This window comes from Marmota flaviventris, chromosome 12, assembly GCF_047511675.1.
Source record: "Marmota flaviventris isolate mMarFla1 chromosome 12, mMarFla1.hap1, whole genome shotgun sequence".
Taxonomy (NCBI): Eukaryota; Metazoa; Chordata; class Mammalia; order Rodentia; family Sciuridae; genus Marmota; species Marmota flaviventris.
The window spans coordinates 89,201,728-89,220,661 of NC_092509.1; the positions used below are offsets into that span (position 1 = coordinate 89,201,728).

General features: G+C 32.1%; 1 protein-coding gene across 2 annotated transcripts in view; it reads left to right on the plus strand.

The window, feature by feature from the left end:
* The window catches only part of Brinp3 (BMP/retinoic acid inducible neural specific 3), a 361,370-nt gene that overhangs the window by 224,907 nt on the left and 117,529 nt on the right, over positions 1 to 18,934 (plus strand). For both annotated transcript variants that reach the window (XM_027948824.2, XM_027948825.2), the window contains 2 exons: positions 6,996 to 7,101; positions 13,659 to 13,895. In XM_027948824.2, coding sequence (XP_027804625.1) covers positions 6,996 to 7,101; positions 13,659 to 13,895 — 343 coding nt within the window. The remainder of the gene's footprint in view (positions 1 to 6,995; positions 7,102 to 13,658; positions 13,896 to 18,934) is intronic.

Below are 18,934 nucleotides of genomic sequence, written 5' to 3' on the forward strand. Positions count from 1 at the left end.
CGCGCCCAGATCAGGCCCAGCAGCCCGCCTGTGTGGTGGTCAAGTGACCCCAATTGGAGTGGGGGCGGAGCGGAACTGACACCCAGCCCGCAAGGTGGGCAGACCTGCGACCAACCTGCAGATCAGGCCTAGCGGTCCCCGGGCGTGGTAGGAGGGGCAGGGCAGAGCCTCCGCCCCCACCTGCAAGGTAGGCAGACCTGCGACAGAACGGGGGATCAGGCCCAGGGGTCCGCGGGCGTGGTAGACACCTCACACCAATTGGAGGAGGGGCAGAGCTGAGCCCCTGCCCGCACCTGCAAGGGAGACTTTTCAACTATACAAGAGCAATATAAATATATAGGGGGGGAAAAACTTTCAAAAACACAACAGTTTCACCAAGAAGAAAGAAACGCAAGCAGTATGAAAAGACAAGGAAAGAAAGGACTACAAGCAATGCAGGTCAGCTCAACTTTAGAAGAGGTAACAGCTGCAGCAGATGGAATGTCAGATAAAGAATTCAGGATGTATATGCTTCAGATGATCTGGAGTATCAAGGAAGAAATTAGACAGCAAAATCAGACAATGAAAGATCACTTCGACAAGGAATTACACAAACAAATCCAGGAAGCAAAGGATCAATTATACAGGGAGATAGAGGTTATAAAAAACAAACAAACAGAAATCCTAGAAATGCAGGAAGCAATAAACCAACTTAAAAACTCAATTGAGAGTACTACCAGCAGAGTAGAACACTTAGAAGATAGAACATCAGACAATGAAGACAAAGTATTTGAACTTGAAAAGAACATAGACAGCTCAGCAAGATTGTTAAGAAACCATGAGCAGAACATCCAAGAAATATGGGATAACATTAAGAGACCAAACTTAAGAGTCATTGGGATACAGGAAGGTATAGAACTCCATACCAAAGGAATGAGCAATTTATTCAAGGAAATAATACGAGAAAACTTCCCAGACTTGAAGAATGAGACAGAATCCCAAATTCTAGAAGCCTACAGGACGCCGAATGTGCAAAATCATAAGAGATCCACACCTAGACACATTATAATGAAGATGCCCAACATACAGAATAAGGAGAGAATTTTAAAAGCTACAAGAGAAAGGAAGCAGATTACATTTAGGGGCAAGCCAATAAGGATAACAGCTGATCTTTCAACACAGACTCTGAAAGCTAGAAGATCCTGGAATAACATATTTCAAACACTGAAAGAAAATGGGTTCCAACCAAGAATTGTGTATCCAGCGAAATTAAGCTTCAGGATGGAAGATGAAATTAAAACCTTCCACGACAAACAAAAGTTAAAAGAATATGCAGCTAGAAAACCATCTCTTCAAAACATCCTCGGCAAAACATTACAGGAAGAGGAAATGGAAAATAACAATGAAAACCAACAGTGGGAGGTAGGACAGTAAAGGGGGGGGGATAATCAAAGAGGAAAACAAACCATGTTTAGTAACATAAATAAACAAATATGGCTGGATCAACAACCCATATCTCAATAATAACCCTAAATGTTAATGGCTTAAACTCACCAATTAAGAGACACAGGCTAGTAGAATGGATCACAAAACAAGACCCAACAATATGCTGCCTACAGGAGACGCATTTGATAGGAAAAGACATACATAGGCTGAAGGTGAAAGGTTGGGAAAAATCATATCACTCATATGGACTTCGGAAACAAGCAGGAGTGTCCATACTCATATCAAATAAAATAGATTTCAAGCCAAAGTTAATCAAAAGGGATAAAGAGGGACACTACATACTGCTTAAGGGAACCATACACCAACAAGACATAACAATCATAAATATATATGCCCCAAACAATGGTGCAGCTATGTTCATCAAACAAACCCTTCTCAAGTTCAAGAGTCTAATAGACCACCATACAATAATCATGGGAGACTTCAACACACCTCTCTCGCCACTGGACAGATCTTCCAAACAAAAGTTGAATAAGGAAACTATAGAACTCAATAACACAATTAACAACCTAGACTTAATTGACATATATAGAATATACCACCCAACATCAAGCAGTTACACTTTTTTCTCAGCAGCACATGGATCCTTCTCAAAAATAGATCATATATTATGTCACAGGGCAACTCTTAGACAATATAAAGGAGTAGAGATAATACCATGCATCTTATCTGATCATAATGGAATGAAACTGAAAATCAACGATAAAAGAAGGAAGGAAAAAGCATACATCACTTGGAGAATGAACAATAGGTTACTGAATGATCAATGGGTTATAGAAGACATCAAGGAGGAAATTAAAAAATTCTTAGAGATTAATGAAAACACAGACACAACATATCGGAATCTGTGGGACACATTGAAAGCAGTTCTAAGAGGAAAATTCATTGCTTGGAGTTCATTCCTTAAAAAAAGAAAAAACCAACAAATAAATGATCTCATGCTTCATCTCAAAATCCTAGAAAAAGAAGAGCAAAACAACAGCAAAAGAAGTAGAAGGCAAGAAATAATTAAAATCAGAGCTGAAATTAATGAAATCGAAACAAAAGAAACAATTGAAAAAATTGACAAAACTAAAAGTTGGTTCTTTGAAAAAATAAACAAAATCGACAGACCCTTAGCCATGCTAGCGAAGAGAAGAAGAGAGAGAACTCAAATTACTAGCATACGGGATGAAAAAGGCAATATCACAACAGACACTTCAGAAATACAGAAGATAATCAAAAATTATTTTGAATCCTTATACTCCAATAAATTAGAAGATAGTGAAGGCATCGATAAATTTCTGAAGTCATATGATCTGCCCAGTTTGAGTCAGGAGGATATAGACAACCTAAACAGACCAATATCAATTGAGGAAATAGAAGAAACCATCAAAAGACTACCAACTAAGAAAAGCCCGGGACCGGATGGGTATACAGCAGAATTTTACAAAACCTTTAAAGAGGAACTAATACCAATACTTTTCAAGCTACTTCAGGAAATAGAAAAAGAGGGAGAACTTCCAAATTCATTCTACGAGGCCAACATCACCCTGATACCTAAACCAGACAAAGACACTTCAAAGAAAGAAAACTTCAGACCAATATCTCTAATGAACCTAGATGCAAAAATCCTCAATAAAATTCTGGCGAATCGGATACAAAAACATATCAAAAAAATTGTGCACCATGATCAAGTAGGATTCATCCCTGGGATGCAAGGCTGGTTCAATATACGGAAATCAATAAATGTTATTCACCACATCAATAGACTTAAAAATAAGAACCATATGATCATCTCGATAGATGCGGAAAAAGCATTCGACAAAGTACAGCATCCCTTTATGTTTAAAACTCTAGAAAAACTAGGGATAACAGGAACATACCTCAATAGTGTAAAAGCAATCTATGCTAAGCCTCAGGCTAGCATCATTCTGAATGGAGAAAAATTGAAGGCATTCCCTCTAAAATCTGGAACAAGACAGGGATGCCCTCTCTCACCACTTCTGTTCAACATAGTTCTCGAAACACTGGCCACAGCAATTAGACAGACGAAAGAAATTAAAGGCATAAAAATAGGAAAAGAAGAACTTAAATTATCACTATTTGCAGATGATATGATTCTATACCTAGGAGACCCAAAAGGCTCTACAAAGAAACTATTAGAGCTAATAAATGAATTCAGCAAAGTGGCAGGATATAAAATCAACACGCATAAATCAAAGGCATTCCTGTATATCAGCGACAAATCCTCTGAAATGGAAATGAGGACAACCACTCCATTCACAATATCTTCAAAAAAAATAAAATACTTGGGAATCAACCTAACAAAAGAGGTGAAAGACTTATACAATGAAAACTACAGAACCCTAAAGAGAGAAATAGAAGAAGATCTTAGAAGATGGAAAAATATACCCTGTTCATGGATAGGCAGAACTAACATCATCAAAATGGCGATATTACCAAAAGTTCTCTATAGGTTTAATGCAATGCCAATCAAAATCCCAAAGGCATTTCTTGTAGAAATAGAGAAAGCAATCATGAAATTCATATGGAAAAATAAAAGACCTAGAATAGCAAAAACAATGCTAAGCAGGAAGTGTGAATCAGGCGGTATAGCGATACCAGACTTCAAACTATACTACAGAGCAATAGTAACAAAAACAGCATGGTACTGGTACCAAAACAGGCGGGTGGACCAATGGTACAGAATAGAGGACACAGAAACCAATCCACAAAACTACAACTATCTTATATTCGATAAAGGGGCTAAAAGCATGCAATGGAGGAAGGATAGCATCTTCAACAAATGGTGCTGGGAAAACTGGAAATCCATATGCAACAAAATGAAACTGAATCCCTTTCTCTCACCATGCACAAAAGTTAATTCAAAATGGATCAAGGAGCTTGATATCAAATCAGAGACACGCCGTCTGATAGAAGAAAAAGTTGGCTACGATCTACATACTGTGGGGTCGGGCTCCAAATTCCTCAATAGGACACCCATAGCACAAAAGTTAATAACTAGAATCAACAAATGGGACTTACTCAAACTAAAAAGTTTTTTCTCAGCTAAAGAAACAATAAGAGAGGTAAATAGAGAGCCTACATCCTGGGAACAAATCTTTACTCCTCACACTTCAGACAGAGCCCTAATATCCAGAGTATACAAAGAACTCCAAAAATTAGACAATAAGATAACTAACAACCCAATCAACAAATGGGCCAAGGACCTGAATAGACACTTCTCAGAGGAGGACATACAATCAATCAACAAGTACATGAAAAAATGCTCACCATCTCTAGCAGTCAGAGAAATGCAAATCAAAACCACCCTAAGATACCATCTCACTCCAGTAAGATTGGCAGCCATTAGGAAGTTAAACAACAACAAGTGCTGGCGAGGATGTGGGGAAAAGGGTACACTTGTACATTGCTGGTGGGACTGCAAATTGGTGCAGCCAATTTGGAAAGCAGTATGGAGATGTCTTGGAAAGCTGGGAATGGAGCCACCATTTGACCCAGCTATTCCCCTTCTTGGTCTATTCCCTAAAGACCTAAAAAGAGCATGCTACAGGGACACTGCTACATCGATGTTCATAGCAGCTCAATTCACAATAGCAAGACTGTGGAACCAACCCAGATGCCCTTCAATAGACGAATGGATTAAAAAAATGTGGCATTTATACACAATGGAGTATTACTCTGCATTAAAAAATGACAAAATCATAGAATTTGCAGGGAAATGGATGGCACTAGAGCAGATTATGCTAAGTGAAGCTAGCCAATCCCTAAAAAGCAAATGCAAAATGTCTTCTTTGATATAAGGAGAGTAACTAAGAACAGAGTAGGGACGAAGAGCATGAGAAGAAGATTAACATTAAACAGAGATGAGAGGTGGGAGGGAAAGGGAGAGAAAAAGGAAATTGCATGGAAATGGAAGGAGACCCTCAGGGTTATACAAAAGAACATACAAGAGGAAATGAGGGGAGAGGGAAAAATAATACAAGGGGGAGAAATGAAGGTCAGTAGAGGGGGTAGAGAGAGAAGAGGGGTGGGGAGGGGAGGGGAGGGGGGATAGTAGAGGATAGGAAATGTAGCAGAATACAACAGACACTAGTATGGCAATATGTAAATCAATGGATGTGTAATTGATGTGATTCTGCAATCTGTATATGGGCTAAAAATGGGAGTTCACAACCCACTTGAAGAAAAGTGTGAAAGATGATATATCAAGAACTATGTAATGTTTTGAACAACCAACAATAAAAAAAAAAAAAAAAAAAAAACTTCAACCTATCAGTGATACATCTACACAGTTCATTTTTGTTAGACTTAGAACCTCTACAGAAATATCTGTATCATAATTTCATTTTCATTTTTTTCTTTTCATTTATATTTCACTTCATTATTAATTTGAAACTAAAATATATGCACATTTAAAAATACGGACACATTTATTAGAGTTGACACTAATAAGATATATAGGATCCTTAAATATAAAAAATTGAAGAAATAGTTCAATTGAAGAATAGTTCAACAGTTTATTATTTTTTCATACATTTATTCTCAATAACACAGTAACAGAAACAAACAAACAAAAAAGATTCTCTGTAATGAAATAAAATGACCTTACTTACTCAGTAGTGACCTTGCCACTTTCTTGCTTTGGTTTCCCCTATGTTGCATGTGTTTCTTTCTCTTCGCCATTGTCTGTGCATTTACACAAGAACCTCTCTAACCCAGGAAGGGTTGAGGTGGGGATATGGAAACAAAGGCATAGAACTGAGGTTGTTTTGTAGGACAGGGAGATAAATTTGCTGTTGAGGAGATATAGTACAGACACAAGCCAGATGGTTTAGACTTTGATGCTAACATAAGTAGAAGAATAAAATAATAAAATGAGTTTTTTTAAAAGTAGCTTGGCGGATGGCTCTGATTTATTGAGAAAACAAACAAAAGGCAATTTTCATGAGTTAATTTTTTTTTTCTAGCACAAGTGGTGGCACATTCCTATAATTCCAGTGATTCAAAAGGCTGAGGCAGGAGGTAGCAAGTTCAATCTAGCCTGAGCAATTTAGCAAGACTCTAAGGAACTTAGCAAGACCCTGTCTCAAAATTAAAAAAAAAAAAAAAAAAAAAAAAAATATATATATATATATATATATATATGTATATAAAATTATAAAATTGGCTGGGGATGTTGCTTAGTGGTTAAGCACCTCTAGGTTCAATCCCTAGTACAAAACAAAAACAAAAAAAAAAATATTTCTATCCTAAAAACAATTGCTCTATATTTGATAAAATATGAGACCTAATGTGAGTTTTGCTTCCATTATTTTCCCAGAAGATTTATCCCTGACCAAATGAGAGAAAGTGGAAATATATTTATTACTAGTATATATCAGATCCTAGACCTTTTAGTGATGTTTACCATCAAATGTATAATGTGAGTATGTGACAACTACACTGATCTGAAAGAACATTGCAAAATCTGATCTATATAATAAGGTTGATTCTTTGTTTGTCAGGTAACAGAAACACGGACGGGTCCTCTTGGCTGCAGTAATTATGACAACCTAGATTCTGTGAGTTCTGTTCTGGTTCAAAGTCCTGAGAATAAGATTCAATTGCAAGGTACGTAGGTAAAATTTTTATTAATGCTCCATGATTCTGGATGGAAAATTACCCTGTTGTGATTTCTTTTATATTTTTAAAAGAAGCCATAAATATCATACTATGTGTATTTTTTTACATTTATAAAAGACTAATATCATAATTTTTGGCCTATATGAACATTCTAGGCCAGATAAAGAAAATGTCAAAACTTGACTTTCTTCCCTGATTAATATTATAGCCATTGAAAATATATCTTAGCAATATTATTCTTGTATATGATAATCGTCTCAATAAACAATGATTTCTGCATGGGCTTGCCTGAGATATGACTTTTTTACGAATAGATTCTTGTGAAAGTTAAAACCATATTTGTTTACAGTGTAAAATGAACTGTTGGCATTTTAAATTTAACTTAGTATGTCAGCCAGTGCTGAATTTTTTCAGCTAAATAAAAATGTACTTGATAATATGTTAAGAAAATACCTGTATTCACATTATTTCCATTGTAGAGATTTGTTTTGTGATAATGGTGATGATTTGCCATGTTTTCTTTTATCATATTTTGGTAAATGTTTCAATATAGACTGTTAATCATAACAGCATTAATCATATTCCAAAAGTTCATATGGGTATGGATATTTCCTCATTTTTAAAGGCAAAAAAAGTTAATGAATACATATGTTTACACATTTATTAGTTGAACTAGCTCAGAAAAATATTTATGTTGACATTCATTGCTCAAAATAAGTTGAGTGATCCAAGTGGAAATCTTGACTTATTATTCTTTTGTATACATTTTGAATTTTGCATATTAGAGTTGTATGTACTGTATTCAGTTTTCTATAAAAGCTATCTGATTTATTAATGTAATTTTAGATTTAAGTTATTGAAATATTTTCTCTAATTTAAATAGAAATGCAATATTACTTGTAATCTCTACTTCTTACTCCTTTCCGATGTATGGATTAACTTTCAATCAGAATTATTAAGTTTGATAAAAAATGACAATACATGCTTAAACCGTTTTTCTTGGTTATTTTATTGGTTTGTTTAAAATATATATTAATGAGACATTGGATTTTATTGTCTATAAATTATCACAGTTTCAAAATAATTTTATATCATGAAACTAAAACCTCAATATTCTCTCCTAAAAAAGAAGAAAAGATAGGAACACTTTCCTTTTGTATAAATATTATTTCTATGCTTCTAATTTATATGATTCAGAAACTCTCATTTATAATATTCACATTTTTTTTTTACTTGCTGGACCTGTGTTTTCAATTGTTTATTCTAATTCTGTTTGTACATGTGAGGGTAAAGAATCTTTCCAGGATTATTTTTGGAAACCAGTCTCAAGATCTTCAGCATCCTATCTACTCTTTGTTAAATTTGATTTGTATTACAGTCCCAGTATCATCTTGATTTATCTTCTCATCTTTATTTTATAAAAAAATTCAAACTCTTTAGCAATTCAGGATCAATGCTATCATCATGCATTCCTTTGAAGGGGAAAAAAATTCCTAAACCTGGGTCACTGCATAAATCAATTGAAAAAATTGATATTGCTAAGAATCCACTTTAGGTCTTTGTCTATAACACTTTGTTAGCGACTTGGTTGAATGGATAGATTGTTATGGATATATATGTAGATGATAAACATAAATAGAGATAATTTGTTTTTGTGTATATTTTTGTCTGATAAGTAGAAGATGAAGTTCTACAATGTTAATGAGATTGTTTGGGGATGTTTGGAATGCATATATATTATTGAAAGGAGTCTAGATGTGTGAGTTTTTCTGTAAAGATCATCTTCTAAAACTCTACTGTTATAGAAGAAAAATAATTGCTTGTAAAGTAGAATTTTATCAGAGCAAAGCAAAGGATGCATTAATAACTACTGATGGCAATAACATTAGGCAATACATTCAGAACAAAAATCCATGACCTATCTACTAATATAAGAAATTGTTAATTATTTTGTCGATAATAACACCACATATGAAAAGAGTAAAAATATTAATTTTCACTAAAATTAATGAAAATGAAATCAAATGTTTGCTACTAGTGAGAAAGCTGGATGTTTTTGCTTGTTTGACCTTGCAATTTGACTTTGCCAATAGAGTTTCTGAGCAGATGTTTTTTGAGAATTGATAAAACCATATCTATAACTCCAAACTATTGATGAAAATATATTTAAGATATATGATAAAAAGTCATAGTATTGGAAAATATATATTGCAATTAATATTTCAAGTTTCTCAACCCCTTATGATTGTATCTTATGAAACCAAGTACCTCTAAGTGAAAGGATACAGTAGTAATTAAAAGTTGCTTAAGTCTTGATAGTAACTTTTTAGTAAAATTCTCAGAAATTGAGAAAGTGAATGATCCATATAACTGAATTACAAATAATTTTCAGGTTAGTTGGTTTCCAATTTATTTCAACAAAATTGACAGGAAAAAATAGGTTACTATTAGATAATTAAATATAATTTTAAAAAATGAAACACTATGCAACTTTTTCATTACAACAATAATTGAATGATACTTCTTTATAACACTATTTTTATCACCATTCGTAAAAGTTATTTATCAATATTTAAAGTTAATTCTAGAGAATTATATGTTATTAGTGATTCCTATGATAATCCCATAAGGATTTCTTTAATATTAAAAATTTTATTGTCATGAAATTATGTATGGCATATCTATAATGTAACACTTTACCTAATTTAATTTAAATTTCTCAGGAAATATACATGCATACATGTATTTTAGGTAATCTCCCTTCATAATAGAAAAGTATGACTATGAATAAGGTGAGATGTTTATGAATAAAATATTTGAGGAGAATATTAGGTATGTTGCAATGAAGTGACTTCAGGAGAGAATATATGTGTGTGCATCTCTATATTACATATACTATTATTGTTTATGTTTTATTTTTTGAAAGAATTATTAAATGTTGATCACCAGGATTAAATTCCATTTGGTGCATACATAGATATACCATAACATTTTAATATACACATATTTATAATATAATAGAAATGACCTACTATGGACATATTTAATGAAGGCTAGAAAAATTTTATGGCAACTTAATTATGTCCTTTTTCATCATCTTGTTTAAATACATTCTTCTGACACAGCTTACTATCTTTCAGCTGTACCTATTCTGCTATTAATCAATGCTTCTTAATTCCAATTGATGTATTTTCACTCACAGAATATACACTTGATTGTTACTTATAATTTCTAGTAACTTACCAAACTTGTCTGTTCTCTTATTTAATTTTTGAGCATGTGATTATAATTAACTTTTAGTTTCATGGTTGAGAGTCTTTAGATCATTGTTGTTATGTTTTAGATTTGTAAAAGTGATTCAACAATATTAATGTTCTTTTTTTCCTTCAGATTTCCAAAAGTATGGTAATCCATTTTAAATTGAGCCCATTGAAATTATGCTTCAGGTCTGGTGAAAGCTAATATGTTTGGCTTGTCTTGTCCCATTTGTCTTTTCTCTTTGGGTTTATAGTTCATCTTGGTTTTAGAAACCCCTATGTATTTACTATATCTGGCATGGCTAGTTCAAAGTGACAATTTTTGCCTTGTTACTGGGAAAAATTCTAAGGAAAAAAAAAATATGTGTGTTCAATGTTTGACTCACTCCCATGGAGTTTGATTCCCTTCTCACCATGTTAGCCCCACAAATTCTTACTGCCTAGTTAACCTTTTAATGCCTTGAAACAGATTATCTTAAATATTTATAAGCTTTCCACTTGCTCTCAATGAGAACTTTATTTCAAAACAGACATGTCCTCCAACACTGGAAGCATCCATGTGTTACTTCACGGCATGTATACCTGCCCTGCTTCTCCCATCCTGGTTTTTACAGTCAACTCCCAGGCTTTGTGATCAGTTTCCAAGAGTATCAGTAGACCTTCCCTAATGACAGTGTGGTCACTATTTCTATTATCTTGTTTCTGAACATTTAAAAATTTTTCCATTGGGCAACACTAAGTTACTCTGAGTTGACTTCCAAGGCAATTACCTCTCTAGGTATCGTTTGTAAATTTTGCTAATGGTACAGTTATAAAATAACAAAGTTTTAAATGCCTTATCTCTAAACCTATTTCCCCCATTTTTATTTTTAGTTTGATATTTCAGAATCTTAGTTTCCATCTATGAGCATTAGATGTGTGTACATGCATGCTTTTGTGTATGAGTACAAACACATAAATGTTTATATATATATATATATATATATATATATATATATATATATATACATATATATATACATATATATATATACATATATATATATATACATATATATATATGTATATATGTATATATATATATGTATATATATATATATATATATGTATATATATATATATATATATATATATGTGTATATGTGTGTGTGTGTGTGTGTGTGTGTGGAGAGAGAGAGAGAGAGAGAAAGAGAGAACAAGAGCAGATAAACTTGTATGTTTAAAACTGAACTCTTTTTTTTTTGCTGCCAATCATTCCTCCCCCAATAACTTCATTCTTTTCTGTTTCTACAAGTATCCTACACAATTGTAATGCAATTTTATAAATTGCTTTCTTTCTTTCTTTCTTTCTTTCTTTCTTTTTATAAAATCAAAGCTGAAACATAGACCAATAGTTTGCAAATATCTGATCCACACACAATTAATGTTTTAGTAAGTGTATTGTAATTCTTGAGTCCTGGCAACACACACTCAGACTTATTAAGTCTATTTTTAGCTCTTAAAGGAATGTTTTCAGAAGAAATCCCTAGGTATTTCTACAGTGCACTAATGAGAGAGTGGAAGTATTTTTTACTTTACTACTTGATGCCTCTGAGTCATCTGACACATTTCACCTACATCAAATAAAATATTGTCTAGTACATTCTCATTTTCCCATTCCATCATTATTTGTCTGGTTTAAATTTTGTAAAACCTTCTGGGGAAATTAATCATTTTTTATTTATACCTTTCACTTCCAGATAAGTACTACTCAGAGTATCCTATAGGATTAAGTCACTTAAATCCAAGTGAATTAATTTCATGCCTTTACCATCATACAGGAATACCAATTACATTACTCCAAATGTTTTTTCTTAACAACTCACTTATTCCATTGTTATAGACCTTGTCCATTGAAACAATACTATTAATTGCTATTTAAAGAATGTATTCTTCTATTTGTGTGTGATGCTGTAAATGTGTTCTCCTTTGACATGGAGAACTAACCACTCGATATTGAGAACTATCTATGAAAAATGGTTTTAGCCTTCCTGAGCCCTATATTAATTGTTTATCCAATTAATTGTATCTACTGAATTACATGTATCCTATTGTGAGAGTTATTATGTAGCTATAATATTATTATATAGTCAATCATTATTTTTCTTAAACATACTACAAATACTTTGACATCTTCACATTTGTTCCTTACATAACAATTACCTTTCAAATGACAGGTATTAAATATTTTTTGAGACAGAATAAAAATTAATAAAAATGTGAATTTATAAGTGCATAAAGTGATTTTTTGGCTAATAAAGACAGAGTTTATCTGAAAGAATGATATAAGTATAGTTTATAACGCATTTACAAAGTAGACTTTTTTCTTAAATATTAATTGGTGATATTTAGTAAATCAAATTCATAGATAATAGTCAAGGGTACAGAAATGATGTTTTTTTGAAGGAAACAAAAAAATTATAAAGATCCATTTCATCATAAATAATAATTTAGTGTGGGCCAAATTGTCCCTTAGTTTTGAATTCATTTTTATCCTTCTAATTAAATTTTCTTATGTAGCAAAAAATACTGATAGTGAAACCCTGATTTTCTTAGAATAATTGTGAAGCCCCAATATTAATTTTTAGCTTTTTTTAAATTGTTGATACTTTTCTAAAGAGAGTAACTTTATAAAACTTGAATCCAGAAAAGTAATGAGCTATGTCACTGGGGCTCTTTGTACGTGCCAAGGAAATGAACTGTGAAATAACTAAATCAGTCCATCTGCTCCTCTGTAGTCAATTGTTGCTACTCCTAAACAATACAAGTATATAAGTTCTGCATTGTTGAAAAAAATGGAATAAGCTTTACCAAGAACTTTCCAGAACTCTTTCACTAAAACCCATTGTATCATATGTGTGTTGCTGTAGATTGATACTCTGAAAGGAAAATGAAGATATTAAAAATCATTTGAAATCAAACAGTGGAAAATAAATGCATACATATATTTTCAATGTTACAAAAGAAAAGGCTTTATCTACATTGCATAAAACTAACTAAATATTGTGATTAATTGCAACAAAGATCCAATCAAATACATTTGAAAAGGTCATAGAGTCAGCATATGTGTTGAAAGAACTATAAATATTTACAATTTTATAGATAACTTTATAATAATAATTTTAAATTATACATACGTTCATAATGTACTAAAATTTGTACTGTTTTTACTTAATGTTATAAATACATATTTTGCACTTTTTTTCTTTATAAAGTAAACTTGTTTGATGACTTTGCTTATTCTTCAAGGGCTTCAAGTACTCCTTCCAGACTATCTTCAGGAACGTTTTGTACAAGCAGCTTTGAGCTACATTGCTTGCAATTCAGAGGGAGAATTTATCTGCAAGGATAATGACTGCTGGTGTCAGTGTGGTCCCAAATTTCCAGAATGTAACTGCCCTTCTATGGACATCCAAGCCATGGAAGAGAATCTTCTTCGAATAACTGAAACCTGGAAAGCCTACAACAGTGACTTTGAGGAATCAGGTATGATATATATTTTATACATTTTATCATTGACCAAAAGATGTTGAAAAGACTGTTTTATCCTACTGAAAGAATCTGCTGCATAGTTTGAAAGTTTTTTGTTTGTTATTATTTCAAATAGACATTCATATTGCTTTTATTAGTGGTTATTTAGTTTTCTCCTGGAAGAATATATTGTCCTTTGTGTATTAATATGTGCTATTGGCACTATCTAGTGGATCTATTAGTCACTTATTAAAAGTTCTTGAGTTATCAACACAATAATTTATCAACTGATCCCTTTCATGCTTATTTCGACTTTTCTAGTTGACTTTGAGTTTCACTTGTGACGTGAAATGTAGGCAGCATTTGTTCTGCACCTTTACAGGAAAACAATTTTCATGTGTGCTCACCTTCAATTAACTACTCATGTTATCAAATTTAGATGAATTTCACGTTGATAGTCTGGATTTTTTGTTTGTTATTTCTAAATTTTTGTGAGTTCATGTATATGTCTTCAAAATTCTTACTGGCTGCATAAACTTGAACAGTCTATCATTTACCTTTAAAAGTCTACATTTTATAAAGCATTGAACATTAAACAATATGATTAAAGGATTCCTCAAAACAAAAATAAAATGTTTATTTTTGATAGGACCATATGTAATATTCAAATAAAAGAACTAAAAATTTCCATAGTATGGTGAATATAATTGTGTAGAATTTGGTCAAAATTGTTAGGCATGATTAACTTTCAAATGAACAATGAGAACAATAAAATTATAAATAAATGGGTAGTAAATAGATTTAGGAAAAGTTAACATATTTAGATTTATGTAAAATATATTTTGATTTAAATAGTGCATTAAAACAGTTGAATTCATAGAAGCAGAGATAAGAATGGTAGTTATCAGAGGCTAGGTATAGGAAAAACTGAGAAATGGTGGACTAACTACAAAATTTTAGTTTAATAGGAGGATTAAGGTTTTGAGAGATATTTGCACAACTTGATGACTACAGTTAAATAATATCAAATTATACACTTAAAATTGCTATGAGAATAATTATTAAAATATTCTCACTACAAAAAAGATAGGTATTTGAAGTGATAGATTATTTACCTAGGTTTAGTCATTTCATGTTATAAATATACATCATAATATCAAATTATTCACCTAATAAATGCAATTATAATTTGTCAATTTACAGTAAAATAATTAAAAAAAAAAACTGTTACAGAAGGGGTTTGATAACCAAACAGACAAGGTTGGAGAACTCTGGAGAAAATGATGAATTGACACTAAGTTTCTACAACTGCTTTTCATAGGCCACATTTATCAACTCATGGCAGATTTCAAAGCTGCAAATCTATTAGCCCATGGAAAATCCTGCTACTCTAAGATAGAGAAACCGGAAGAAATATTTGTGGTCACATCAGGTTACAGAAAACTTTTGGGGGGCTTACATTGTCTTAAGTGTGAAGCCAGAATCTATTTTAGACATTTCCCTTATTTTCCATTAAAATGTAGAAGGTGACTTCACCATTAAACTAAAAAATTTTCAATGGTAGAATTGTATCTTCTGAAGTGTTACAGGCCTGGAGATGCAAGTAATTCACCAGGTCTGAAATTGAAAGTGCTCAAGGGCCACACCCAAAGCAAAAAAGAACCAAGTCCAGTTCATATCCTGAGGATATAATCCTAAAATGATCATCTCTCAATAGTGTCTTCTGAAAAAAAATCATTAAGTAGTTGAAAGGATGATGTCTTGTGCATTGAAACATTTTCTTAAACACTTCAGGTCATTTATATATAATGGACATAAAGTTCTCATTAACTTATAGGAGTATAGATAACAAACCATTATTTGTTGACTATAAATTTGTCTATCTGGGCTTTCTGTTCTATTCCATCAGTCTATATGTCTTTTTTTTTTTTTTTTTTTTTTAAGGACAGTACAATGCTCTTTTGATTATATAAGATTTGTAGTGTATTTGGAAGTTAGGTGGTAAAATGTCTTCCATTTTCTTGTTTTTGCTCAAGATTGCTTTGGCTATATGGAGATTTTATATCCCACACAGATTTTAAAATTGTTTTCTAGTTCTGTGAAGAATGTCATTGATATTTTGATAGTGATTTCATTGAATGTATAGATTGCTTCTAGTAGTGTGGACATTTTAATCATATTTATTTGGTAAGCCATGAGCAGAGAATGTTTTAAAACTTTTGTGACCTCTACAAAATTTCATCAATATTTTACAGTTACCATTATAGAGATATTTCATCTTGTTAGTTAAATTTATCCCTAGGTACTTCTTTTGGTCACTCTTGTAAATGGAATTATTTTTTTTTATTTCTACTTCAGATAATTCTCCATTGGAGTATAGTAATATTACTAATTTCTATACTGCAACTTTGCTGAAATTGTTTATTAATTCTTATAGTTTTTTGATGAAGTTTTAATAATTTTATATGTATGAACTGTCATCTACAGATTTCCAAATTGGATGTCTTATTTCTCCTGCCTGAATGTTCTGGCTAGGATTCCAGTATAATTTTGAATATAAATAGTTAAAGTGGACATCCTTTTCTTATTCCAATCCTTAGACAGGGAGCCTTCAGCTTCTCTCTATTCAGTATGAAGTTCCTGTATATATGGCTTTTATTATTTTGAAATGCATGTCTCCTATATCTAATTTGTTCAGAGTTTTTAATCATGAAGGGATACTCAGTTTTATCAAGTGAATGTTCTATTGAAATTTGGTTTTATTCTTAATTCTGTTGTATCACAGCATAAATTGGAAAAAGTGAAGCCTTTTTAATAAATGGTGCTGGGAAAATTGGATATCTAAATGCACAAGAATGCAACTAGATCTTTATCTTTCACCAGCTTAAAAATCAACTTGAAATATGCATAAGAATCTAATATGAGACCAGAAATTATGAAAATACCATGGTGGGGTGACAGGAGAAATGCTTCAGGACATTGGAATGAGAAAATATCTTTTGAAAAACATTGCAAATACAGAGGAACAAAAGCAAAAATAGATGGTATTGTGTCAAATTGAAAAAAAAAAAAGACTTCAGCACAGCAAATGAAAACAATCAGCAAAGTAGTAAGGAAACCTACATGATGGAAGAAAATATTTGCAAACTATATATCTAATTAGGGGATAACATTCAGAATATATAAGGAACTTAAAAAACTCAATAGCATATAAATAACTTGATTTTAAAATGGGCAATAGACCTAAATAGACATTTCTCAAATGAAGATTTTGAATGATTGACAGATACATGAAAAAAAATGCTCAACATCCCTAATCATTATGTAAATGCAAAGCAAAACCACAATGGGATTTCACCTCAATCTAGTAAGAATTGCTAGGGTCAAAATGGCAAAAAATACCAAGTGCTTTAAGAATGTGAAGAAAAAGAATCCTTGTGCAGTTTTGGTGGGAATATAAATTACTACAGCCATAATGGAAAGCAGGATGGAGGTTCCACAAAAAAATTAACAGAACTACCAGATGATCCAGAATTCCAAATTCTAGGTGTATGTCCAAAGAAAACAAAGCATGTTAAAGAGACATCTGCCCTCTTATGTTTAATTCAGTACTATTCACAATAGCTAATAAGTAGAAACAACCTCGTGTCCATTGACTGATTGATAAATAAAATTTTATACATCTACACAATGGAAAACTATCCCACTATAAAAATATTTAAATACTGTCATATGCAAAATGTATGGAGCTGAAGGTCATTATGTTAAGCGAAATAAGCCAGGCACAAAAAAACAAGCACCACATGGTCTCACTTATATATGGAACAAAAAACATATTGATATTATATAGGTGAAAGAAGATCAGTGGTTATTAGAGGTTGTGGAGAGCAGAAGAAAAAGGGAAGATTAAAGGTTGATCAATGGGTGTTAACTTACAGTTAGACAGGAGACGGAAGTTCTGGTGTGCTGTTGCACAGCAGGTGACTATAGATAACATTTACATTCTGCACCTTTCAAAAAGCTAAAAGAAGGGTTTTGAAAGTTTTCACCATAGTAAAATGAAAAATGTTGGAGAACAGATATGCCTACCCTCATTTGGATATTTCACAATGTATACATGTATGAAAACATCACTGGCAATTTCATAGATATGTAGAAATTGTATGTTCTTATATATCTGTTTAAAATAAATTTAAATTGAAGAATAGTAAGCAGACAGTGGAAGTAAGATGATCACAGTATCAAAACAAGTAAAAAATAGTTTCAGAAAACTGTTACTGAAATGTTAAAGAAATGAAGGAAAGGAAAGATGAAGTGAGTAAAGATATTAGAAAGTTCACCAGAGATTTGGATTCAATAAAACTGGATTCAGGAACACTCCAAACAGAAAAGTGCAGTATCGAAAACCAATGACTTAGGCTGGGCTTTGTAGTTCAGTGGTAGAGTGCTTGCCTAGCACTGGGTTCAATCCCCAGCAACAAACAAAATAAATAAAATAAACGTCCATCAACAACTTAAAAACAAAACAAAACAAAAAAAAAAAAAAACAATGACTTGGTTTTTTTTTAATGGGAGTTTTGACACAGGACATGGCAGGATTAGTGAGCATGGGGACACAGAAATGGAATATATGAAAATAAAAGCAGCAAGGAAGGCCACAGCAAAATATCCTACCTATGGGACGCATGCAGGAAAGTTCTAATGTGTTTTAAATTTCAGGCACTGTATTAGTGGGGGTCTGGCACAAAAATTGCAAAGACATAACGGATACAATTTACAAAAATCTGAAAAACGTTCAAACTATGAATTCCATAAGTTCAGCAAAACAAAAGTAAAATAAATTTAAAGAAAATTACAAGTACAGAAAAAATACTTGAGTATATCTAGAGGAAAAAAATGATTACTGTCAACAAAGGAACAAAAATGTAATGACTTAAAACAATCAAAAGTTTTTAGACAAAACTAAAGTGCTAAAAAGAAATATTCTAGAATTACTTACACCTCAATGATATTTTCAGAAATAGAGGTGAAATAAAGATATATCTGGTGAAAAC